Source organism: Mesoplodon bidens (assembly GCF_964165515.1).
Source record: "Mesoplodon bidens genome assembly, chromosome: 1".
NCBI lineage: Eukaryota > Metazoa > Chordata > Mammalia > Artiodactyla > Ziphiidae > Mesoplodon > Mesoplodon bidens.
This window is the reverse complement of record NC_138176.1, coordinates 26,421,202-26,447,769: the sequence shown is the minus strand read 5'-3', so window position 1 is coordinate 26,447,769 and position 26,568 is coordinate 26,421,202. Positions and strand designations below refer to the sequence as shown.

Here is a 26,568-nt window from a genome sequence, read left to right as displayed (position 1 = left end):
CAGGGCTGGAGCACGCACAGGGCCACATTCCATTCCGTTCCACAACCTCCCACGAACAAAACTGCTGTGTGCTTCCAATGGGCCAATAGCATTGGCCGGGTTATCTCAGTGCACATGTCGTCTCAGTAAGCCCTCTGGACCGCTCCAGGAGTCCTGCATTCTCTCTTTTCAGGCATGGGGACACGGAAAGGCAGAGAGGCTGGGCAAATGATCAGAGATCACAGAGCCTTGAGCGGTGGGCCTGGACCCCAGAGCCTGCCCCGCAAAGCCACTCCTGCTGCCACACCAACACACAACTGTCTCCCCGAGCCTGGTTTCCACCTTCCTCGAGGGCCTTCCAGGGATGGGCAAGAGGCTAACCTACTGCTACTGGTGTTCAGGTCAACAGGTGAAATAGGACCAACTTATTTAGCTGCCTGGCAGAGAGTGGGTTTAGAGGCACGAACCAAAGGCAGGGTCAGTTGATTTTGTGGTGATGCACTTGCTATTTCACCCATCAGCAGCAATTCTTCTCCCCTCCTCTGGGCACACGATCATGTGTGACTCCAACGACAACCCGCCTGGGGAGGGGCATCTCCCCTCTCCCCGTGGAAGGAAGGAGAACAAGAGGCTCTGAGAGGCCATCACAGCTGGGGAGTGGCAGGGCCAGGTGGACCCGGTACACTGCTGCCGGTCTCAAGAGCCTTCCTCTGCCTGGGGAGAGTGAGGAAGGCTGGGGTGGGAACACAGAGGAGGGGGGACAGAGAGGATGCACTGAGAGGTGTCAGGACCACAGTCCTGGTCCCCTGATTCCTCCCCAAACCAGGGAGGGTGGGCAGGAGATGTGGAAGGAGTACCAGCCTCTGGAACCAGAAAAATCTGGGTTCAAGTCCTGACTCCAGCTGTGAACCTGTTTCCTCATCTGTAACACGGGGACAAGAGCATGTAACTCCCGGTGCAAACCTCTCTCACAAGCCTGACTATCATAGTAGGTACAGTGAGAGCGATGTTTTTCCTGCTGGTGAGAACACACATTTGTATCTCATTTTTTTTTTTGTGGTACGCGGGCCTCTCACTGTTGTGGCCTCTCCCGTTGCAGAGCACAGGCTCTGGACACGCGGGCTCAGCGGCCGTGGCTCACGGGCCCAGCCGCTCCGCGGCATGTGGGATCTTCCCAGACCGGGGCACGAACCCGTGTCCCCTGCATCGGCAGGCGGACTCTCAACCACTGCGCCACCAGGGAAGCCCTGCATCTCATTTAGTTGTTTACAAAGCTCTTACCCAGCCCACGTGTCATCTAAGTTTCCAAGACAATCCCTGGAGGTAGCAAGATCACGGATTAATCACTCTTCCTTCTTTTACAGATGAGAAAGAGAAGGGGAAGGTACCTGAGTGTAGCCAGTCGTGTGCCCAGTAAGCAGCAGAGTTGGGGTGTGAGCTCAACACCACACATCCCACTCCCTGTGGCTTTCAATTGCTCTATACTGTGAACCACACTGTGATGAGTTTCTGATGGTTCACAGCATTTGCTTGTTTCTTAATCCTTTGGTAGCCAGTAAAGGAGATGGCTTTTGTTGGGCCAGGTGAGCCTCTGAGCCGAGTAATGCTTTCCTCCCCCGGAGGGCCTAGGCCACTTTAGGCTCTTAGTCTTACAGCATGGGTGAAAAGAGAAGGGCTCCTTTGGGCAGGACTGCCACGTATGGGTGTGCAGACTGTGCGCTCTACTACCTCTATGGGCGCCGTTCACAGAGAATGCACCGTTCACAACGGCGCCCCTGGAGCTGTGCAACACACCCTTGTCTGTAGGCTTTCTCCTTCCCATCACCCAATGGCCTCCTGCCTCTCCCCACCTGACCCAGACAATTCCTCTGTACTGTTCTTTCCCTTCCTTCTGTAGTACCCATCCCTTCTGCCTCTCTCTTGTCCACTCTGGCACTTTGAGATTTCAGGGGAACAGATGTATGGAGTGAGGTAATCCATCTGCATCCCCTTCAGTCCTCTCCCCCAACCCTCTCCCCTACTCGACCCTCTTCCCTGGCTGCCTTCTTCTGCTCATCAGCCCCTGGATTTTCCTCTCCATTGAGAAGCTACTCTGGGGAGTGTGGGCGAGGGTAGCGTTCTGAGCAAGAGAAGGTAGCCATGAGGATGGAGTTTGGGCATGTGTGTGAGAGACCAGCAAGACCAGGTAGGTCGTCTTGACCACCAGGCCCAGAGTACGCTGCTTCCAGAGAGGAAAAAAGACATGCTTGGTGCCCCATTTCTCCCCAACATGGAAAATCAGCCAGCCCTGGGTTCAACTCTCATGGGTTCAAGATTTGGGTTCATTCAAGTCACATGCCTGTCACATACCCAACCAGCTGCATGACTTCGGGACAATTCATCTAACTTCACGCTCCTCAGTTTCCTCCTCTGTAAACCGGGCTACGTTAGTCTGTTGGATTGGGTTGGCCAAAAAGTTCATTCGGGTTTTTCTGTAAGATGTTGTGGAAAAACCCGAACAAACTTTTTTGGCCAGCCCAGTAAAATGCTACAGGTAAAAGCCATTGAGTAAACACTCTGTGCACACTCATCGTTGTTTTTGATGATGATTATAAGATCTGTTGCAGCAGCCCAGGACCACTGGGTTATTCAGCAGGTGAGGTTCACCTGGGCAGCACGCGCCCTCCTGGTTCTGCGTTTCAGCTGGGAGCTTGGTAGCGTCAACGATTAAGAGCAATGACCGCTAACCCTGGGCATCTGAACTGCATGACCATATATTTTCTGTTATCTCATCTGCTCCTGACAATAACCTGTGAACTGTAAAGAGTCTGCAGGAAAACCTCCTCCCCAGATGCAAAGATACCCTCCCTTGCCAGCTCTGGGGTCAAGAGAAATGAGGAACAAGCCTTGGAAACAGGAGTCTGGGGAAGATGGTCCGCCTTCCTTTGGTGCATCTTTGCTTAGCCTCGTTGGCCTTGCCAGCTCTCCCCCCAAGCACACGGAAGAGGCTTGAGCTACTACTTACTCTTTTGGGGGGTTGACATCCTCCGGTCGGGCCTCAAAGAACCGAAAGACTTCATCACATTGTGAAATATGGGGTGGCAGCCGGACAAGTGCCTGTGGAAAGACAGGAAGAAAGGGCATTAGGCCTGATGAAACTGGGAACAGGAAAACCAAAAGCAGGGCCAGCTTGGGCCAACAGTGATGGGGGAGGCACGAGGAAGACACAATCAATCAGCTACCCACCCACCCAACCAGACAACTAATCAAGAAATTAACTAATCAGCTAACTAATGAAACAACTCTCCATCTGTCCATCCACCCATCCCTCCCATCAACTAAGCAACCACCCAATTAATGAACTAACCAACCAGTCAACTAATAAAATAACTTATCGGTCAACCAATCAACTTTTCAACCATCCAGCCAACAATTCAACCAACCAACTATCTATCTAGCCAGTTAACCAACTAAACAACCAGCCAAACAAGTGGAAAAAAAAAGGGGGAGGCCATTAAACCCTAGGTCTCAGGGCCCTCAAGAATGAATTATTCTGCATGAATCCTGAAAGAATTCTCTCTTGCCCACAGAATAAGTCCAAGATCCTTAGCCTGACAATCCAAGGTCTTTTCCTCCTGGCCTCGTCTCCCACTAGCCACACTCCAGCTGCACCAGGTATCCACAGTCCCTAAATACTCACTGCACGATCATTTAATGACAAGCTGATAATTCTATCAAGGACAACAGGGTGCTATGGCAGAGTCTGATAGGACCTGGGAAGATTGGGAAAGGAGGTGGTTTTAGGAAAGTCTCTTTCAAGCTGAGTCCTGAGGGTGGGTAAGAATTAACTGGTCAAGGTGAGGGTGGGGGCCGGACCAAGCATGGTGGTTCTAGGAGCTGAATGAGGTTGGTGTGGCCTGGTCTAGCAGGGCCTTGCTTAGGCCAAGCTGAGCTGAGCCTGAGGAGCAGAATACACTGAAGGGTGTGGAAAGGCTTCTTAGAAGAATGGGCACGAGCTCGGCCAGAGGGGTGTGCAGGATTCAGACAGGCGGGAGGAGGTGAGCGTCCTGAGCGGGATAACTGTGCAGTCAGGGGTGAGGGCCAACTGTGAGCCTGCATCCAGGAGGGGTAAGATTGCACCGCTGGAAAGGGAGGGATGAGGGTCAGAGGTGATCAGTTTCCCGCTGTGCACCAGCACGGACTCCACACCTTGCAGCCTGGGCACGTGGACCACTGTCTCAACTCAGTGCAGCGTGGAGCGGTGGGGAGAGGGTTGATCCTTTAGTCCAGACAGACAGGGGAGGTCACCGTCAAAGCAGGGCTGGGGAACGAGGCCAAGGGAACGCTGGGCTAGAGCCAGGAGAAGGAAGAGGCAAACCCTGGGCTACAAAAGTGTGAGGAGGAACCGCTGATAAGGAGGCTCCGGGGCGGTGGTCAGACGGGAGCCCGTCTCGAGCCTGTGCCTCTCCAGGCCCCCTGCACCAGGGCTGCTTCAGGTGCAGTGGCCCGACCTGGCAGCTCCCCTGTGCCAACCGTGCTGGGCCTCCATGAGTGTGGCCACCGGGAGCCTCACGATGGTCCTTGTGAGGGCAGATCTCATTCCCGTGTTACTGAGGAGACAGAGGGGTCAGGGAGGCCACGTGGCCTGCACACAGGTGGGAAAGACCCTGCTAGAAGGGAAGCTCCATGCGGGCAGAGACTTTAGTCTGTTCTGTTGACTGCTATGTCCCCAGATCCTAGAAGAGTGTCTGGCACTCAGTAAGTATTTGTTAAAAATGAATGAATGGGGCTTCCCTGGTGGCGCAGTGGTTGAGAGTCCGCCTGCCAATGCAGGACACACGGGTTCGGGCCCTGGTCTGGGAGGATCCCACATGCCACGGAGCGGCTAGCCCCGTGAGCCACAATTACTGAGCCTGCGCGTCTGGAGCCTGTGCTCCGCAACAAGAGAGGCTGCGATAGTGAGAGGCCCGCGCACCGCGATGAGGAGTGGCCCCCACTTGCCGCAACTAGGGAAAGCCCTCGCACAGAAACGAAGACCCAACACAGCCATAAATAAATAAATAATTTTTTAAAAAAAGTCGCTTTAAAAAAAAAAAAAAGAATGAATGAATAGGGCTTCCCTGGTGGCGCAGCGGTTGAGAGTCCGCCTGCTGATGCAGGGGACACGGGTTCGTGTCCCGGTCCAGGAAGATCCCACATGCCACGGAGCAGCTGGGCCCCGTGAGCCATGGCCACTGAGCCTGCGCATCCGGAGCCTGTGCTCCGCAACGGGAGAGGCCACAACAGTGAGAGGCCCGCATACCGCAAAAAAAAAAAAAGAATGAATGAATAAGAGTTTGGTGTGCAGAACCACTGTCCAGTAGTGGTGGGACATGATAATGGGGCAAAAAAAGCACATGTGGTCTTGGGTTGCATTGATAGAAGTACAGTGTTGAGGAAGGGGGCAGTGATCACTTCTTCTCTGAGCTGCTCAGGTAACAATTTAAGTGTGGCATTGAGCACGACGGCCCTTCCCAAAGCCACACCCACACCTGGGCAAGATGGGACAAGACCTGATCTTAGTAGGTAAGACACACTGTGTAACTCCCTGCTGTTCCTTCCAGAGCCTGGGGCTTTCCAAGGGTCTCCAACAGATCCCATCCCCATGACCAGGAGAGAGATAAAAAAAAAGAAAGGAAATTAACATTCAATGAGCAAATACCACGTGTCAGTCACTTTCTTCGGCTCCCGGACTCTCCAACCATCCAACAAGCATGGAGCTTTCAGCGTGTGCCCTGGTGGTACAGGCGTGAGCCAGACGCAGCCCCTGCCCTCACAAGTGCACATCTGACGATGTGCCGTCCAATTCTGTCCTGGAGGTACCCATCATTGCTCCCATTTATGGTGGGGACGCTGAGGCTCCTGGTGGGGGGGTGAAGCCCCAACTAAAGTGGCAGAATGAAGCCCTGTGCTCGACGTAGGCTGGGTGGAACTTACCCCCAGAGTGTTCAAGTTTTCATTTAACGCACATGGTATGTGCTGTTTTCTCCCCCAGGAGAGAAGGGCAAAAGGACAGAAAAAGTGAGGAAGAAGAGAGAAAGAGAGAGACAGAGACAAAGAGATGGAGGGAGGGAGAGAAAGACAGAGAGAGACAGAGACACAGATGGAGGGAGAGAGAGGCAGAGACAGAGAGATGGAGGGAGGGAGAGAAAGACAGAGAGAGACAGAGACACAGATGGAGGGAGAGAGAGGCAGAGACAGAGAGATGGAGGGAGGGAGAGAAAGACAGAGAGAGACAGAGACACAGATGGAGGGAGAGAGAGGCAGAGACAGAGAGATGGAGGGAGGGAGAGAAAGACAGAGAGAGACAGAGACACAGATGGAGTGAGACAGAGACAGAGACAGAGAGATAGAAGCAGAGAGAGATAGAGACAAAGAGAGAAACAGACAGATATACAGAGAGATGGAGAGGGACAGGGAGCCTGAGAGGGAGAGGGAGAGACACACAGAGACAGAGAGAAGCGGGGCTCAGGCAAGTGCAGAGAGCAAGGGCTGCTGGCAGGAAGCAGGAGGGTGGCAGGAGGGAGCACTAATGGGACGGGATGGGCAGGAGGCAGGAGGGAAGTGTTACCAGGGGCCCAAGCTGTGTGCAGAGTCACTGCCAGGGTGACCTCCCTGACCGGCAGGAGGCGGGGGTCGGGGATGGGGGGGCGGGGCAGGCGCCCTCCCACTTAGGCGCAGAGCTGCTGGCCAGCTCCCCCCACTCTGCAACAGCGGTGAACACAGGGGCTCTTCATGCCGACAGAGACCGGCATTCCGGGGGCAGAGGACGCGTGGGCTGGAAGGGCCTCAGACAAAGAGGCCTTTTGGGCGAACCGCTGCAGCATCTTTATTTAACAGGGAGCCCCAAGGGGAGCCGCGTTGAGGGCTTGTCCTGATTTCAGGCTGACAAGAGGCTCTTGGCTCAGAGCAGCTTCCAACAGAGCTGCCGCCAAACCCAGCTCTGGCCAAAATCATTTGGCAGGAGAGCTGGGTGCTGAGCCGTCAGTCCCCACGGCCTGGGCTGGCAATGACAGCCAGAGCCGGGGAACCCCCAAACCTAGCTATTCTTGGAGGAGCAGGTAGCGACCAATACATGGGCATCTTCAGGGCCACCACCGCCGGCTCAGGCCTAAAACTCTGCCATTGGACGTTCAGGATGTATGCCATGGGGTGGTTAAGTCAGGGCGAGGCAGATGGGAGTTTGAGTCCTAGGTCTACCGTTAACAGGCTGTGTGATGCTGAATGCCTTGCTTGCCCTCTCTGAGCTCAGTACGATAGATCTCATATGGCACCTATCTTTTAGGAGATTCAATGAGATCATGAATAGGAGAAGCCCAACGCAGTGCCTGGCACTGAGTAAACAGTAAAATTTAGTTATACTATTGTCTTCATTATCATTACGTTTTGGGTGAAAGCAGTGAGGTATACTAGAAAGAATGGGAGTCAGGAGACTTCAGTTCTACAGTAGGTCCAATTCTGCCGTTATATACTTGCTCCATGACCTTGGGCAGCCACCTCACCTCTCTGGTTGTTGTTTCTTCTAGGATAAAATAGACTAGCTTCAGAATCTCAAACCGTATCTCATAGAACACCTGTTTGATGAGATCAAATGAGTTCTGTGGGCACATGTGAAATGGTGCCTTGTAGATCCCCATCTTGGTCTTGGTGGGCATCGTGTTCATTAGCACAGCAAAGGCTCTGAGAAGTCCTGCAGGCAAGAAACCTACAGAGCTGTGTTCAGGCCAGTACTTATTAATAATAACGACATCCTGGGAATTTGACTCATTTAATCATCACATTAACTCTAAGAGATGAGTATGACTATGATTCTAGTTTAACAGAAGGAGAGACGAAAGCACAGAGAGGTTAAATCATTTCTCAAGGCCATACAGCTAATAAGTGGCGAGATTTTGAATGAGGTGCCTGAGTCCAGAGCCTATGCTCTGTCTGATCTGCAGCTCTGTACTTCCGCCAGCATTACCCACGAGTCTCTGACTGTGGAGCTGGTTTTCCAAACAATTCCTATTGACAGCCCATGCAACACAGCTAGGCAAATCCAGGCCAGAGGCATTCTGAAGTTTCTTCCAGCTCTAACAGTCAATGGCTCCAGGACTGCAAACAGCACCCCTATCAGTGAATTCAGTGTCCAGTCTATCACCAGCCCGGTCTTTGCAAGTACAGCAGTGGCATGGGAGGGGGCCCCAGGCAGACTGTGCTCAGACCCTCTGCTTCGAAATGATCTCCCTCCAACGAAGCCCACCATGCTGGGTTATGTCTATCCCAGGACAAAAAGCAAAGTTCTGCATTGGTCAAAGCAACTGGGGGTGTCCTGCTCTTTTCACAGGATCAAACATTGTCCTATTTTTAGCAGCATCATTTTGGTTTCTAATCAATGGGAATCTTAGAGTAAAAGCCCAGTGACTCTGGGTGGGGTAGGGGTATGTGGTGGGGGGTGAATGGGCTGAGGGGGCTGAAGTCCTACCCATTTGGTCTCCACTCTCACCCCCGGGGCTGCTTCTAACCTGCTCCGGACTATTCCTCTTAGATCAGCATCTAGGAAGCTGGGGGCTCACCAAACTTTTATAAATCTGAGTATTTCAAACACACGAGTTCTCTTTTTGAAGGATCTAAGCAGCAAATTCTTCTGTAATGGAAATAGTGCTTAATTCGCAATTGCAGTTTAAGGCATTTCACAAGGGAGCCTAGTAATTGGGGCCTTGGGGACATGTCACCCTCCTTGGAGGTTTCCTCTGCTTGTGTGCGATCTTTGCATTGTGCCGTCAGATACTGCCTGGCCTCCCGCGTGGGACCAGGCTTCCTGCTTGTTAGTGAAGACACAAAGATAACAGATGGGGCCTTCAAGGAGCTCTTGGTCTGGAGAAGATGGACACACAGAAATTACCCTGCTATGGAGGGTAAGTGTGCAGCATGGAGGCATGCACGGAGTATTCTGGACAGCAGGTGTGGCCAGCTTCCTCCGGGGAGGTGGAAGGCTTCTGGGAGGGGCATTGTGGGAGCCAAATGCATCCCAAGGAAAGGGATTAGCACAGGCCAAGGGGTGGAAGTCTAAGGGAGTCTGGCTAGCTGGGGGTGGCTGCACTTCTGCAGACTGGGCTGCAGCACGGGAGCTGAGCCTGAAGCAGCCCATGGAACAACCCCACAGATGGCCGGGATCAGCCAGTCAGAGGTTCTTGTGGGGCCGATGAGGCTCCTCTGAAAGCCTTTAAGTAGAAAATGGATACAATCAGCTTTATCCCGGGCTGGAAATGCTTTCTTCCTGGGTCTATCTGGACCAGAGGAGATGGAGAGATTCTGCCACCTGGGTTTCCTCCGAGCACCAGACCGCTCAGGAGGCATGAACGCACCAGTCTTGGCTCTCTGCCTCAGTCTCCCCCATTAGCAACACATCTGGCCCAGGCCTGCCTTAGAACAAGGGGCACAAGAACAAAGTTACTCTCCCCGTATCTAGGACTGAGCATGCCAGGGAGCCCTGGTGCTTCTTTTTTTTTTTGCGGTATGCGGGCCTCTCACTGTTGTGCCCTCTCCCGTTGCGGAGCACAGGCTCTGGACGCACAGGCTCAGCAGCCATGGCTCACGGGCCCAGCCGCTCCGCGGCATGTGGGATCCTCCCGGACCGGGGCACAAACCCGTGTCCCCTGCATCGGCAGGCGGACTCTCAACCACTGCACCACCAGGGAAGCCCCCCTGGTGCTTCTTAAAGGCGTCTGTTTTTGTTGCAACATGAACCTTTTTCTTTATTAAGGTGAGAGACAATGATGGGCTATGGTGGAAAACTCCCACGGTGGGAGGGAGAACGGCTGGGGCTAAGAACCTCCACGAAGTAATAGCCAAAGTTTTCAAATATGGGATTGGGGCTAAAAATTAATGAGTCTGGGAGATGCAGATGGTGGGGAGGGGAGATCCTTACCCCTTCAGGGCTGACATCCTTGTTAGTCTTGGAGTCCCTTCCCCAGTCTAACTCCAGCCAACCCCTCATCCCACCTACAAAGAGAGCCTTTGATTCTGAAAGCAAGTCTCTCGTGGACAGCAGAATAATAGAAGCGAGCTCGGCTTTTTGGGTAACAAAAAAATTCTAGCTCCACCCACCAGGAAATGGAGACTTGTATAAACGTTGTTACATGGCGGAGGGTATGCTGATTATTCTCAAACACCTTTTCTCACTGCCCCCTACCCCCGGATATTTATTTTATCCCATAGACAAACACAGCAAACATGTATTTCACATGCAGGAATGGGGTAGATGGAGTCATTTATGGGGTAGATTGTTTGTCCGAGCCCCTAAAGTATAGCTCACACTTGTTAGTGAGATGGAAGTCTTCAAATTGTTGAGACCACAGAACCATTAAATATTAACCGCATAACCATGTTGCCCATTAAATTAATTTATGGAGTTACAGAAAGGCGTTTGGAACCCTTCTTGATAGACACCGGCCCTCAAGAGCCACATAAAACAATCACCTGGCTGGCGCTTGGTAAACTTTCCGTGACGCTCATCCAATCTGCTCCGTATATGTTTAAAATTAACACTGAGATCTGGGCTGTGACGCTGCCATCAGGCAGCGGGACTGGCTGGCCGGCGGGGGTAGGGAGCCCGAAGTCTGGGAGGGTCCGCTGCACGGTCAGACTTTCTATATCTGAGTCCTGGCAGAGCAGCTGGCTACTCCGTGCACAAAGCCGGTTTCACAATTTTGGGTGCATTTGAATCCCCAGCAAATCCCAGACTCAAGAGCCCATACCTATCCAGCAGGTCCAAGGAAGATTCTGGCCAGCCCAGCAGAGCTGCATGGGCAGGGTCCTGGAAATAAAACTCCAGAGGTTCCAAGCAGTGTGTCCGAGGACAGGTAGAGACAAGGGAGGGCTGGCCATGGGGTGGACTGCATGTGGCCCTGACCATGAAGTTGGCTGTGGGGGGCAGTGATGCTGAGTGAAAGGTTGGATCCTGAGTGGCACAGACTGGACTGGTGGGCGGTGGGGCTGTGAAGTGCAATGCTGGGCGGCAGTGACCGTGGACTGCAGCTGAACTTATCCCTAATGACCATTCCAAGGTTATTCCAAGGTCTCAGACAATTTGACCACAGATCCCAGCTTTCTAGTTCAGCAGAATTAAAGGTCACTTCTGTACTGCCCTGCCCCCTCTGCCATTCTCAGAGTAAATTATAGCCTGCAAGCTGCCTGGCTGCTTGGTGAACCCATGACATTGCTCCTTGTTGCCTGGCTCTGAGCAGTTCTCATTTGTGCTAATCAGGTTAGGAGGCCCCTCCCCTTGCAGACCCCACTTAAATGGCTCCCCAGCCACCAGGAGCACCACTGGGGCTCCGAGCCCTCATCCCGAATCAAGAGTCCTGTTCAAAGCCTGATCCCAGGAGATAAGATGTTATCAGTTTCCTGCTCCAGACGACCCAGAAGACGGCATTTCCACAGAGTCCAACTGCAGATGCCTTGGGCTCCATCAGCCCAGGGAGGCCAAGGCTGATGTGAACCATAAATCCCAGCTGCAAGAGGCTCCCCCCTGCCCTTTGCCCCTCCTCCATTAGCTTTGCCAATTTGTTTAATAACTGCTTGGGAAAGGAATAAAGAGAAATAAAAGCTCAGGCTGCAGCCATCAATTTAACTAGAAACGGCAAATGCCCTTTAAAGAGAAAAATGAATATTGATCTGAAGAAGAGAAGCTTCTACCTTCAGGAAATTCATCATCGGGGCATCCTTTTACATTAAGGCAGAAAACGTGACCAAGTATGATCTGCATAGCCACGAAATTCAAACTTGGGTTAATGAAGAGTATTTGGCAGTGCTTGTCTCCCCATAGTCTTGGGAACACCAGTTACGAAATTGAGCAACTTGGTTCTTATTTAAACATTTTATTGACAAGCATAATGATTCCAAATGATAAAATATTTGTTCAGAAAGGAACCTTATGGTAATAACTCCACATAGGGACAGAACATTTCAGAAGTTACAAACACTGTGACATATATTCTCCTGCTCAACCCCTTGCATGAACCCTGTGAGACAGTTATTTTTACCCTCGTTTTACAGATCAGGAAACTGGGGCTCAGAGAGGTAAAGCAACTTGCCAAGGACACACAGCTAGTTGGTGGAGCACTGGGATTTGACCCCAGCTCTTCTCAGTCTAATACCAGCACTCACAACAAAACATCCCCCACTTGCTTCTCAAGATTCTTGAGTCAGACTCCACAGTAGTTTTCACTTAACTAGGAAATTCCATCTCCATTAAAGCCAGTGGTGCCCAGTGGTAACATTAAATTGTTTACGCCTTGTAATAATAATAACAAAAAGCTAGCGTCCACTGAATGTTTCCTCTGTGCAGACACTAGGTGCTGCTGCCTTATGCCTGTCAGGTCACTGCATCCTCATGACCACCCTCTGAGGAGGTACTACTCTCCTTCCCATTGTACGGATGTGGAAACTGAGGCTCCGGGAAGTTCAGTAACTTGCCCAAGTTCACAAAGCCAGCAGGGTTTCAAACCCAGGCGGTCTGGCCATCTGGAGGCCATGTGCCAAGGCCACTAAAGTGGGAGCCTCTCATCCTCACTGCAGGGGCCCCAGGGGGTCCCAGGCTCCAGACAAAGTGGAAAGACAAACAGGCTCTGCTTCATGACCCTGCAGTTGCTGCCAGTCTGCTCTTCAGCACTGACTGTTCTAATGCATGTACGTGCACGTGCCTGCGCGCGCGCGTGCGCGTGTGTGATGAGCATTTGCATCTATAAAGATGTATACACGAATATTTGTATCTATCAAGACTTCTGTGAATAAACAAATATGCATTTTGGATGCTACTGAACTCAGGAATGATTCCAAAAATGTCCCAAAGGGAATTCAAAGAAGAGTTCTCCTGTATACAGCAAAATGCCACACACAGAATCCCTTCAGCAGCGGCCCCTTCACAGAGCTCCCAAGCTGGTGGAAGTGATTTAAAGGAGTGTTTTGTAAACACGGACCCATCATAAAAGGAACAGAGGCTTCAGCTGTGACCCTGGCGGTCCTCATGCCCCAAAGGCGGCTTAGTCACGGGGTGACCCCTCCCCGAGGGACACCCACACCCACCCTTCTGGCCAGGAGACGCCAGGCCTCAGGATGCATCTGCTAGACCACAGCAGAGGGTTTTGTACAGACAACCTTCCTTCCCAGATGGATAGACTCTCTGGCAGATGGACCACCCCCTCCCCTGCCCCAGACACACTCTTACCCGGCAGTACTCATCGATGGGCTTCAGCCTCTTCACAGCTACGTCCCGGATGTGGCTTCTCCGGAAGAGGATTTTGCCTGGAAGAGAGATGCTCGTGAGCTGGGTGACTCTGGGTAAAGCTGCCATAGGGACCTGGGACGCTATCCTTTCATTCCCTCTCCCTCGGCTTCTCAGCATCTTAGCTGGCCACCAAACACCACCACCTCTGCCTGTTGCCAAGGAACAAGAGAGGAGTGGTCATCTCTCCCCGGGGGGGAAGGAGGTGCCCCAGGCTGAGGGCCCAGGACTTCTAGGGCAGACGAGGAGCCCCGGAGGCTGCCATCTTGGCCAAATCACCTTGTCTGGGTCTAAAGACAGAATCCATGCCCTGATGTGGATGCATCTCTCAAGTGACCCCGCAAATAAATATAAAGGATGGCCCAACCCACCCCCGTGTTTTGTTTCCAGGCCCATCCCTCCTTGAGAAATCGGCATTCATTCCTGCCAGCCTGAAAGGAATTCCTATTCTTAGTTAAGTTGGGTGGCTATTTCCAGGGCAGGCTCAGGCCAATACAAGGGAGCATGGCTGCCCCAGCCTGATTGGCCTCCAGCCATACAGGCCCCTGCAGCTGGGCTGGTGTACCCCTCTACAGGTATGGGCAAGGCTTATGGAAAATGCCAGCCCCCAAACCTTCCCAGGAGGCTCTTCTGAACCAGCCAGATTCAATTATAACAAATAGATCAAAGCATAGTCCTTTTACAATTGGTTAAATTTAGAATCTGAACTCCTTGGTCTGACATTCAATGCCTAACACAGCTGATGTTTCTGTGCCCAGTGGCCACCAATGTCTAGGCCAATGCCTCCTTTTTAGAAACTTGATTGCCGAGCTGGGAGTAATCACCCTCTTTCCAGAACACCCACACATTTTGTCCATTCCTAAGACACTCAACACATTCTGACGTGTATTACAAACATTTGTGAGCCCCTTCCACCAGAAGCCTGTCTGTCTCATCTTAGGGCCCATGGAGCACAGCACGTGGTGAGGTACTCACCTCACAGCTAAAACAGGCATCTATTGTCCAAGACCACCCATTCCCCTCTGGAGAGCCTCCCTCATCCATTCCCTTGTGGGTTCAAATGGGGCCGACCACACCCCCTGGCAACAGTGGTATGCATGTGACCCAGCGTAGCCACCCAGAGTCACAGCGATGGGCTCAGAGATGGGCAGGGGACCCGATCTGGGCCAACGAGGGTCAGCCCTGAGACTTCTGCAGGTGTCCTCTTCCTCCTACAGTTTTCTCCTACAGCTGCTAAGCTGGCAGGATGAAAGCCTGGAGCTCCTAGTGACCCCCTTTCTTATTGCCTAAGAAGGAAACCAACCAAGAGAAAGGATATGAACCTGGCACAGGGTAGGTGCTCAATAAATGTTTCTTCTCTCTTCTTCTTCCTTCTTTTTTTTGGCTGCCCCATTCAGCTTGTGGAAACTTAGTTCCCTGACCACAGACTGAACCTGTGCCCTCGGCAGTGAAAGCGCAGAGCCCTAACCACTGGACCACCAGGGAATTCCTTCAATAAATGTTTCTTGAATGATTGAAAAGCAGAGCTGAGAGATGGTGAAGGGCAGATGCCTTTGACATCATTTGAGCAGCTGGATGTAGTTGTTACTGAACCCAGGGTCTACCTGGTACTTTCCACTTATATAAAATAATACAAATTTTTTAAATTGAAACTTGTTGGAGATGGATTTTCATCACCTGCATTAATGGAGTCCTCAATGAGATGACTCCCATTGCAAGTGAACAAATATGTAGACTGTATGTTAATCTTCTTAAGCTTCTTCTACCAAGGTCCAAGTGAAGTACTAAGCATTGCCTTGGTTTAGGTTGTTGAAGTGAGTGCAAGTTGTTTATTTGGGAAGTGATCTGGGAAGTACCAGTAGGGGAGTGGGGAAGTAAGGCAGGGCAGGCGAGGAAGTGTCCTCCAGCCAGTTAACCATGGTGGGTGGCGGCAGCTCATTTCCGTTGAGGAGCTCGGGGGATCATGTAGAACAGACTGCAGAGGTATCCCAACCAAGGGCGAGGAGGCTGGGGTATTTATCACCAACTCCCTGCTTGTTGTTGAGCTTCTGAGAGCACTGCTTCTTGGGAGCTTCTGGCCGAGTACGCTCCCGTGGCTAGAACAAAGACCCCAGTTTTCCTATAAGCAGCCTTTGGCAGGTAGAGGAGAATGGAAAGGGGACCTGGGGGGCCCTGGAAGCAGCTGCTACAGCCATCCCTGACTTCCCCATCACCACAGGTACTGGTCACCAGTCCTGTTCCAGCCAGACCATGGAGCATCTAACTCATCAAGTTGTGTGTGACTTGTTGTGCATTTGTGTCTCTCATCCCCCTGCACTCAGTGTGAACCAGAGGCCCCTCCTGCAGCTGCTTCTTCCCCTTGGCAACTCTCGCTGCACTCAGCACAAGGCTTTGCAATACAGCAGACGCCCAATAGGCACTTGCTGGTCCGTGCATCTCCCTCCCTCTTCCAGATGCTCCATCAAGCTCTCCTTCCTCTCTTTCTCACCCAAGCCTGGTAGAGGGGCTGTGTCCCCGGCAGAGGGAGGACACTGCACAGACTGGACAGTGTCATCAAAGATAAATGGGCTCTTCCACATGTTCCTTTTGAAAGGAGATAAAACACGATTTATCAAGACATGGGAGGGACTTCCCTGGTGGCACAGTGGTTAAGAATCCGCCTGCCAATGCAGGGGACACGGGTTTGAGCCCTGGTCCGGGAAGACCCCACATGCCACAGAGCAGCTAAGCCCATGAGCCACAACTACTGAGCCTGCACTCTACAGCCCGCGATCCACTACTACTGAGCCCACGCGCCTAGAGCCTGTGCTCTGCAACAAGAGAAGCCACTGCAATGAGAAGCCCGTGCACCGCAATGAAGAGTAGCCCCCGCTTGCCGCAACTAGAGAAAGCCCGCGCGCAGCAACGAAGACCCAACACGGCCAAAAAAAAAAGACATGGGAGACAGCCACCTTTCCTTGGGGGAAGATGTCACAGATTTTGTATTCTTGGCCTCTTCGCCTCCTACCCTTTTTTGGTTGCCTGTTGTTCTATTGCCTGTGGGCCACAGGAGCACGTGTGTGCAGCCAAGGGAATGGTGTGTGAAATAAACGTGGTGGGAGGACACCCACTCTCTGGACTGACGAAATGACAGGCGGCCCTGGGGTGGGGTTCTGGGCCTTCTACCTGAGCCAGGTAGCTGTCAGGAGCTGGGGGCCGCCCAGGCCCAGTGACACCAGCAGCTAAGCTGTATCTCACAAGAACCTGGAGGACTTGCTCGGAGGTAAAGAACCTAGGAGGGACCGGGATCGGGGGGTGGGGTGGTGGACCCCAGACCTGGCTCTGCCCTGTGCTTCTTTCAAAGGAGGAAAATGTGACTTATCCACTCCCCCAAAATATCACTCCTGCCCTTTCTCATCCCGTCAGAGGACAAAAAAGAAAGCAGAGAGATGGGGAGACAAACTAGGTCGCCCCTCCCAGACCCCCATCTCAAGGCTGGCCAAACCTCTTGACTGGGTTTGATATTCATGAGATATATAGATACAGATACAGATATAGATATTGACACAGATACAGATATCGATACAGATATAGATATACCAGATAGGACTTGATCCAGTTGCAGAGACAGAACTAGCAAAAAACAAATAGTTAAGGAACAACTAAGGCTTCCAGAGGTGCAGAAGCTTTGAAGGGCGGGCTGGGGTGGGGAGATGGGGAGAGAGGTGGGAGGGCTCCTCACTCAGTTGGCACGGGACCTCCACCCTGCCCCTCAAGCCCACCCTCTGCGGGTGAGGCCGCCATGCCTCCAGGCTGGACACCTCCCATCTCCTCCACAAGGCTTGTGGGTCTGGTGCTCAGGTACAAAGTCAGAGGAGAATTTCTGTATGAGCCATTTGCCAGTTGAGTTTTTGGAATCCCAGCAGGGCTTCTCTCCTCCGCGCTGAAATCCTACCAGGAGCAACGTTTTCTTTCCTTGGGTCCTTTTGGCACAGAGGCTGCTGGGAGCGGGGCAGGGGGAGGGGGAGGCGGGGAAGATCTGGAAGGGATTCTATGGTCTTGACTTCTCTCTTAGGGATCCCAACCGCATTCTGCAAGCCAAACCGGTGACCATATTAAAAGGGAGAGAGAGAAAAGGGAGGAGGAGGAACAACCCCATGAAGGAAGCCGGGACCACAGGGCATTAAAGGCCTCTTGTAAATGTAATTCAGCCCGTTCACGGCAAGGCCAGGCGAGACTCCTGCCAGAGCCTTCAAAGCCATGTCGATGCAGCCCCAGAAATATGATAAGCATCATAAGGAAGATTACACACGGGGCAAGAGACAGACCTCAGGATTAACTCCTTCCTGAAAGCAGAGAAGAGAGCTGTTGAGCCTGACAGGGTCTGAGCATGTAAGTGGAGGCTCTTCTTGCTGCCATTCTGGGCTGGGCTGAGAGGGTGGGACCAGCAGGGTCCTTGGCTGGAGTCCTGGGTTCAAGTCCTGCCTTGGCCACAGGCTGGCTGTGTGACCCTCCACGGGGCCTCTGCATTCTCATCTGGAGACTGAAGGGCCGGGCCTCCGTGGCTGCTCCCTCCGGGAGTCCTAAGATGCATTTGGGGTGGGGTTGTTGAGAGGGGCAGAGGAGGCGTGAGACAACGGGTAACAGTAGCTAAGTGTTTACTCCTGCCAGGCACAGGCTAAGAGCTTTCCATTGGGTTCTCCGGCTTTATCCTCACCACAACTTTAAAGCAAGTGCTTTTATTGTCCCCACTTTGCCCAGGAGGAGTTGGTGGCTCAGAGAGGTTGAAGGACTTGTCCAAAGTCACACAGCTATTAAATGGCTGAGCTGGGGTTTCAACCTGTGGTTTTGGAGCTCAGATAGTGAGAGGGGGAGAGTTCTTTGGGCTCAGATCACGTAAGGCCGTGAGAACCACTTAGGATTTTCTCATGGGTGTGATGGGAGTATGATTGACATCTCCTCCACGCCAGGTGCTGGGCTGAGGTCTGGGGAGCAAGTGTCTCGAGGGCTGACTGAGAATGAAGCAAGCAATAATCGTGGAGGACGGGACATGCCAGGGTGAGTGAGATGCATGCAGCCCCCCGAGGTCTCTGCCGACCAGATAGAATGAATGAATGAGGGAGGGAATGGATGAGAGTGAACGGGGGAACGAGAGTGAAAGGACCAATGGACCAACAAAGCAGGGAAGGAGAGGTGACCCAGTGTCTAGTGGACTTGGGGAGAAAGAGCTCCCCGAAACAGCAAACCTCCCTGTCCTTTAAAGGGCCCTTCCTGCCCCACCCCCATCCCTGCCCTGGCTGAGCAGGTGCCAGCTCAGCGGGATCAGCGGGATGCTCACCCTCAGAAGTGGGAGGGCATCACCTGGGGGAGGTCGGCCCTGCCCCACACCCTAATCTGGCCTAACCTTCTCACCATGAGTGTCCACTCTGGGCCAGGACTCATAGGTGGGGCACTGACTCGGGAAGGTCCTCATGCTTGAGCGGCAGAGGTGTTTCTCCCTCCCACGCAGGATACCAGGCACTAAATGAAGCATCTTAGTGGCACTTGAGGGGTCTTAGTAGTTGGCATTTGCTTCTAGAGAATGAATTATTTCAAGAAGGTGAGAGATGAGGACATGGCTCCTTCCCACTGGTAGGGAGAAGTGGTTAAAGAAAAGACAGAAACTTTTTTTTTTTTTTGCGGTATGCGGGCCTCTCACTGTTGTGGCCTCTCCCATTGAGGAGCACAGGCTCCGGACGTGCAGGCTCAGCGGCCATGGCTCACAGGCCTAGCCGCTCCGCGGCATGTGGGATCTTCCCGGACTGGGGCACGAACCCGCGTCCCCTGCATCGGCAGGCGGACTCTCAACCACTGCGCCACCAGGGAAGCCCGAGACAGAAACTTCTGAGAGCAGTTAACCCCCTAGGCCATCCACGACCCCAGGTTCCTCCTTGTAAAATGTGGTACCCATGGGGGATTCCTTAAGCAGGAGTCGGGGGCCAGGGGCACAGGAAGAGCCCATCTACCTAGGGAGCTCCCACCGTAGCCATGTAGAGCCTGTAGCAACCTCCAGGAGACAGGCACATGTTCTGACAAATGGGCAAGTACCCACTGTACAGGGCACTAGAGGGCACTGGCTACAGGGGAAATAGGAGAGGGCTGACCTCTTTTGGTCTCTCCAGGCTGATCTATTCTTGGCAGCCTCTCCTCTTCAAAATTCACAGCATATATGCATGTATACGTCCTCATATAACTCTCTCTTCCTTGCTTTTTTTGCCACCTGGAATGCCATCCATCCATCCATCCATCCATCCATCCATCCATCCATCCATCCATCCATCACTGTCTCGATGGAGGGCCTGCTCCAGTGTTAAGAACTCTGCAGTGGACGAGACAGATGAGGGGCCCTGCCCTCAAGGTGTTTACTTTCTAACTGGGGAGGGGATGTTATGGAAGGGATACAGTATACAATGTTCATATCTAGTAAATAGTGTGGTTACACACATATGTCTCCCCCCACCTCTATAAAGAGAATATAACAAGGTGGTGGGAAGGGGCGTGCCTGAGGGGTGGGGGAATTCAGCTAGTGGTCAGGGAAGTCTCTGATTTCAGTGGAGTCTCTGAGGAGGAGAAAAGCCAGCCACGCAAAGCTCTGGCGCAAGAGGGCTCAGCCAGAGGCAACCACAGAGCAAAGCTGGAAGGTGGAAAAGAGGCCATGTAGCAGTCTTATAAGCCACAGAAAGGAGTTCGAGTTTTTTTCTAAGAACGCTTGGGCCTACTGACCCAAATCCCTCCCCATCTTAAGGCTCATTTTCCATATCCTCAGGCCTTCTCCATGAAGCCTTCCTTGAATGCCTGCCTTGCCCTCCTCTGCCAGCCTCCTGGACCGCTGGCAGTCACCCCACTCTCGCCCTCCCTCTCCTGCTGTCGTGGAGAATTTGTCAGGGGGCTATCACCCTCAAGGCCCCCTCTCACCTTCCCAGGGGGGTCCCCTGATGCACAGGCCAGCTCCCTCCAGCCACCCTGGCCTCCAAGGACACAGATGCTCCCACCCCTCTCCCTTCAGTGCAGCCCAGGGAGCCTGGAGCATCACAGGGACTCGCCTAAGGTACAGGGAGACCACAGGAGGCCCCGAGGTCCACAGACTGCATGTTGTTCTCCACAAATAACACTCCTGCCCATCTAATTGGATCTGAGGACAAAAAGGAAAGGGGAGTGTATCCGGCTCCCAGGGCTGCCGTAGCAAATGACCACCAAGTTGGTGGCTCAAAACAACAGAAATTTATTCTCTCCCAGTTCTGAGGCCAGAAATCTGAAACCAAAGTCGCAGCAGGCCATGCTGCATCTGAAGGCTCTAGGGAACAATCCTTCCTTGACTCTTCCAGCTTCTGGCAGCTCTAGGCATTCCTAGGCTTGCAGCAGCATCACTCCAAGCTCTGCCTCTGCCTCCACAGGCCCCCCACCCCATCCCCCAGCCTGGGTCTCAAATCTCCCTCTGCCTGTTTTCGTAAGGACATCTGTCTTTGGGTTGGGTGCCCACCCTAAATTCAGGATGACCTCATGTCACAATCCTTAACTTAATTACATCTGCAAAAACCCTTTTTCCAAATAAGGTCGTATTCTCAGGTTGCAGGGGTTAGGATGTGGACATATCTTTTTGGGGCCACTCTTCAACCCACTACAGAGGTTATGGGAGAGTCCACAGGGCTGACCAGACACCTGAGAGAGTCTTGGATCCCTAACTGGATTGCAATCACCCTGAGGGAAAGGGATGACTTTCTACACTCCCTTCAGCCCTGGCAATGCCTGGCATGGAGCTGGGTGTAATGAATGTGGGTGTTGCCTCACTCCCTCGGGAGGGATGGGGCACTGTCTGGAGAGAGTGGGTCAAGGGTCTCTGGAGCCCAAGATGGGAGAGACAAGCTGTGAGGATCTGAAAGCTGAGTGAATGGGGGAGAGGGGTCCTCTCTGGCTCTGCAGGCTGATGTGGCACCCAGGGGAGAAGAGACAAATTTCCCAAAGCAATGAAAGGAAAGAAGATGGGAGGGTTACTAGAGGGACACCCCCACCCTACCCAAACCAACATGTATGATATGGGCTGAATATTTGTGCCCCTCAAAATTCATGTTGAAACCCTAATGCTCACTGTGATGGTAATTAGGAGGTAGAGCCTTTGGGAGGTAATCAGGTCATGAGGGTGGGGCTCTCATGAATGGGATTAGTGCTCTTATAAAAGGGGCCCCACAGAGCTAGCCCCTCTGACATGTGAGTAGACAGCGAGAAGTCGGCAACCTGGAAGAGGGCCCTCACCTGACCACGCTGGCAAACCTGATCTCAGACTTCCAGCCTCCAGAACTGTGAGAAATACGTTTCTGTTGTTTATAAGCTACCCAGGCTGTGGTATCTAGTGACAGCAGCCAGAACAGACTGAGACAGGGTGACACGACACAGGCAATGCCTGCAGGGAGGAAAGAGGACTAATTAATCTTTTACTCCCCCAGCTCTCTGCAGGCTGACAACCTGGCGGGGGTCCTTGTGTGAAGTGGGTCAGGCCAGCCAACGAACCCTGTGTTCGACTGCCCGGATCGGGTGCCTCAGACTGCTGTGGTGCTGACAGACTGATGAAGACAGATGCTCTTACATAAAGCGCCTTGGGCGTAGGAGGTCCAAGAGAACCTAATGCATGAACCTGCTCGTGGCTGTTCCTTCACCATGAAAAGCAAAAACAAACGTCCCTCCTTCATTTTCATCCGTTTAATTTCAGAGCGGCTGATAGCCAACCCCAACTCCAGGAGTAACCCCAGCAGGCAGGGACCCAAGTTGCTCCAGTGAGAATCATCCTGGGACTTTTGATGGTTTAGAGCACGCAGCTACCTGAAGGGTACACTCTGGGCCCTCAGAATACCCCCCTCATAAAACAACCAACCAACCTCACAGCCCACTTCTCTGATGCCTCAGGTTATAGAGTCAGAATTTAGTTTCTTCGATGTAAGATTTTGGTTAAGATATAGTAACGTCTCCCTGGAGAATGACAGGGGGCCTTGTTAATCATTCAGACCTGAGTATGAACAAGCATCAGCTTTTCACTGGACAGGAGGGTCTGGTTAGGGGACAGAGCACAGAGGCCTTGAGGGAAGGTAACATGACGGGCGGAAAGGAGAAGAATGGAGAAACAAAGTCAGCCTTTGCTGGCTTCCCAGTTTCCTGCAAGCTGGTCCTGCCCTCCATGTTCAGCTGTCTCCTGACTGTGGCTTGGGGGCAGGCCTCTGCTTGTTTCTCCAGAGCTGCCCCTGAAGCCAGTATGCCACCTCTGCCCTGATGCAGTCTGGGGACAGCAGGCCACCGGCTCACCTGCTTTCAGCCTCTGATGTGGCTGAGATGACATCCCCACTATCGGTGGCCTTGTGCCTGGCTCAGACTGCACTCTGCCACCCAATCCTGCTTCTCACCTGCTACACCTGGCCTTGCTTGCACTTGACCCGGACCAGTAGAGACAAAGGGCCATTTGGGCTGGGGGAAGGCTGGGGTGAAACCCAGATGCTGAGGCTGGAAACAGTAGGCACATGCAGGTTCTGGAAGGACATGGTCCCAATGGGGAAGGTCCACAGCCCAGGGGGTCCTGACTCCATGCCCTGAGTTCTGGCTCCCACGAATCTCTCTCTTCCAAATACGTGCCAAGGCCCCGCCTTGGCTTAGAGTCTAGCATGGTAAGCATCTGTGGGTTTTGCCAGTCAGCATTTGTATTATAGTATCCAAATTTTCTTTTGAGGAACAATCCCTCCTTCATTCTTAGTCTGTATGATTTTAGGAGGGCTCATCTTATCCCAGACTCCTGGAGTTACCAGTCAGTATAGTCCAGCCATGGGCATGTGACCCAAGTTGGTCCAATGAGAATCAGTTTGGGACTTTTGGTGGAACCACCAGAAAGAGAAGTGCTCTTTCTACAGGACCTGCTAACTCATAAACTGTAAGCGCCAACTTGCTAGGAAGCATCTTTGCACATTCCCATCACCATTTGGGGAAAGCCTATCTGAGAATGAAGTCACCAGAAAGGAAAGCAAAGCTGAGAGCTAGAGAGACATATGATTTGGTCACCTAGATCCAGCCATTCCTGAAACCATTACCCCTGAAGTTTTCAGTTATGTGAGTCAATAAATTTCCTCTCTGTTCTTAAACCAGATCGAGATGGGTCTAGTCTTTGTCACAAGAGGCTCCTGACTAGTAAGTATATCTAGCTCTGCCATTTACTATTGTGTGATATGAGACAAATCACAACCTATTATTATTTTTTTTACATTTCAAAAATGGGCAGAAAATTTTAATCTACATAATTTCCTGTGTATTGCTTGAGATTTCAAAAGAACATGTTAATTCCCATGTTTATTATAAATATAAAATCTACCCGACCATGCAACACCACACTAAGACCTACTACTCCAACCCAGCCCCACCCCTAGCTCCCTGTATAAAATGTTTTTGGCAATTCATTATCAGAGTGATGTAGACCTTAAAATAAATTAAAATGGGAATTATGTTGTTAAAAATCTCCTTAATCATAGTGAAAAATGTACAGTCCCAAAGCATCAATAAATTTACCACGGGCTGACTGTATAAGAAGACTATCTAGTCTATGGATCTACTTGATTTTAGTCATTAGATCTGAACTCCTTAAACCTGTAAATTAAAAAAAAAAAAACGAGTATAACTGCCTCTCATAAGACACAACCTATTGAATCTCAGTTTCCTCAAACTGCAAAATGGGCACAGTAATACCTAACTCAAAGGATTATCGTGAGGAATCAATGAACAGGTGTGTAAAAGCATTTAACACAGAGCCCAGCCCATAATAAATGTTGAACAAATGGGATCTCTTATGAGCTGGCTACTCTAGGTCAAGTAGGTGAGGTGGGATGGGGGCGGGGCACAACCTGGCCCAGCCCACCTCTTCACCGGGCACATGGGGTTCAAGCACTGTGGTGCCCCTTGTATACCCTTCCACCTGGCTTCCCCACCCAAGGCCAGATACTAACTCCCTTCAGCCTGCAGAACGTTTCCCGATTCAAACCCTGCCCCCTAAACACACGTCTCTCACACAGCTCCCATTCACCTCTTCCCCCTTCTGCCCAGTTCAAAGAGGAGAGGGACACAGTGGAGTCAGGATTACTCACTCCATCCGCCCACCTTGGGGCACTCTGGGATGACTCACACAGGTGTGGCTCCCCACACCCGGCACTCTCCGCCCCCTGTTCCACACACTCAGGGAAACAGACTTACAAAAATCCACTGGGGTTTCGCCATCAATTGAAACCTTAACCCTCTTGCAGCCACAGCATGTTTACCGTAAGAACTGGCACACCTAGGAAGGAAAAGTCATCTCCCAAGTTCTGGTTTGGAGGTTCCCATACCCAGTGCAGGCCAGGCTTAAGGGAACAAAATCTTTCATTCCCCTATCCTTAGTGAGACCAGGGGGGATCTATGGGTATCTGCCAGGACTCCCCTGGTGGCGCATTGGTTAAGAATCCGCCTGCCAATGCAGGGGACATGGGTTCGAGCCCTGGTCCGGGGAGATCCCACATGCCGCGGAGCAACTAAGCCCATGCGCCACAACTACTGAGCCTGCACTCTAGAGCCCAAGAGCCACAACTCCTGAGCCCACGCACTGCAGCTACTGAAGCCCGCGTGTCTAGAGCCCATGCTCCGCAACAAGAGAAGCCACTGCAATGAGTAGCCTGCACACCGCAATGAAGAGTAGCCCCCGCTCGCCACAACTAGAGAAAGCCTGCACACAGCAATGAAGATCCAATGCAGCCAAATAAATAAATAAATAAATAAATAAATGTGGGTGTCTGCCAGAAATAAAGCATCAAGCCCTGGCGTATTAGAGGTTTTAATACATCTTTACTGAGCCAGATGGAATCGAAGGCTTTTTGAATGGCCTTACAGAGCTATGGGACCAGAACAAGTTTTTCTTTATTTTGTAAAAAAACACTTTGGGGGCGGGGAATATAATATACACACAGAAAAGTGCATATGCATATGTAAAACTCAATGAATTTCACAAACTGAACTCACCTATGTTACCAGCACCCAGGCCAAGAAATGGAGCATTGCCTACACCCCAGACCTTTGCTGCACAGATTTTAAGTGGGTGTGGTTCTCTGAAGCTCCATAACTATCTTATTCTCATGACATTTCGTGCTGGTATGGATATGAAATCTCTAGACTGACTGGGTGATATCTATTGCAGAGAGGGGACACTAACACATTTACTGATTTTAGTGATATTTACTTTTATTTTATTTTATTTAAAAATACGTGCTTTATCATTTGATTCAAGTTGCAGCGAATTTAAATGCATAGTGAATGCAGATCCCAGGAATGAGGACCCTTTTTTTGTGAAATGTGAACACATGTTCGATTTGTTAACTGTCATTAATTAGACAAGGAACAAATGGTTACCTACAAGGTTAGCTGTGGGAAGAACAGCGGAAACAGAAACAAACGCCCGGAATTTGCTGACTTGTTCTCCCTTGTGCTGGAGAATGCTCAGGGTTGGTCTTATCCCTGACATACACTGGAGATATTTCATTAGCTATAAGATCTTACTTTAGGGCAGTCCAGGTCTTATGATTTGCCTGTAACGTAGCCAGCATCTAGGGATTTCCAATGATATCAAATCCGAGAAGGATGTTGGCCATGATGGCACTGTGGGTTGGCAGGCAATGAAAGCTGCCCCAGCCTGACTCTGGGAGGTAGAGAGAACATCACAGTTGACCTCCAAGGTGGTCCTTAGCCTCATGGAAGGAAGAGGCTTTGTATTAAATATAACAGTACTTAAAGTGGCTACGCTGAGGACAAACGTCACTTGGGTACCATTGGGGCTCCTTAGGGCACGGGCTGTGGCCTCATTCAGAGCTGAGCTTGGACAGGGCTGAGCACACCCTGGAAGGTGCTTGGGAAACCCATGTAATACCTACTCTAATGGTGGGACAGGTGGCAAAGGCCGAGGGCACTGGCCTTCCCAACCGCCATCACATTAGTCTGGTTTTACCTTTCAGCTGTGTTTTTCTTTTCTTGGTCTGGCTGGAAGGTTAAAAAAAAAAAATCAAAATCTAGGACTGTTGAGCCGCCAGAAGCAGGATCAGAGTGTGGGCTGTAGAGCTGAGAGGCCCCAGGTCTTTAAAACCTCTATGTCCTGGGCACCTTAAACTGCCTGAACGTCAGGCTTCTCATATGGCAAATGGGATCATAGGGCTGGGATGTGGATTAGAAACAGCACCTGAGACAAACACAGCACACAGTGCTGGGCACACGGGAGACAAGTGACACAAGATGCCTGCTGTTAC

The 26,568-nt window shown here is 51.7% G+C and overlaps 1 protein-coding gene across 3 annotated transcripts in view; it reads right to left on the bottom strand.

Annotated features, from left to right (window-relative positions):
• The window catches only part of SH3PXD2A (SH3 and PX domains 2A), a 246,985-nt gene that overhangs the window by 110,992 nt on the left and 109,425 nt on the right, over positions 1-26,568 (bottom strand). For all 3 annotated transcript variants that reach the window (XM_081228410.1, XM_081228406.1, XM_081228407.1), the window contains 2 exons: positions 13,208-13,284; positions 2,984-3,075 (listed from right to left, as the gene is read on the bottom strand). In XM_081228410.1, the coding sequence (XP_081084536.1) occupies positions 2,984-3,075; positions 13,208-13,284 (169 nt within the window). The remainder of the gene's footprint in view (positions 1-2,983; positions 3,076-13,207; positions 13,285-26,568) is intronic.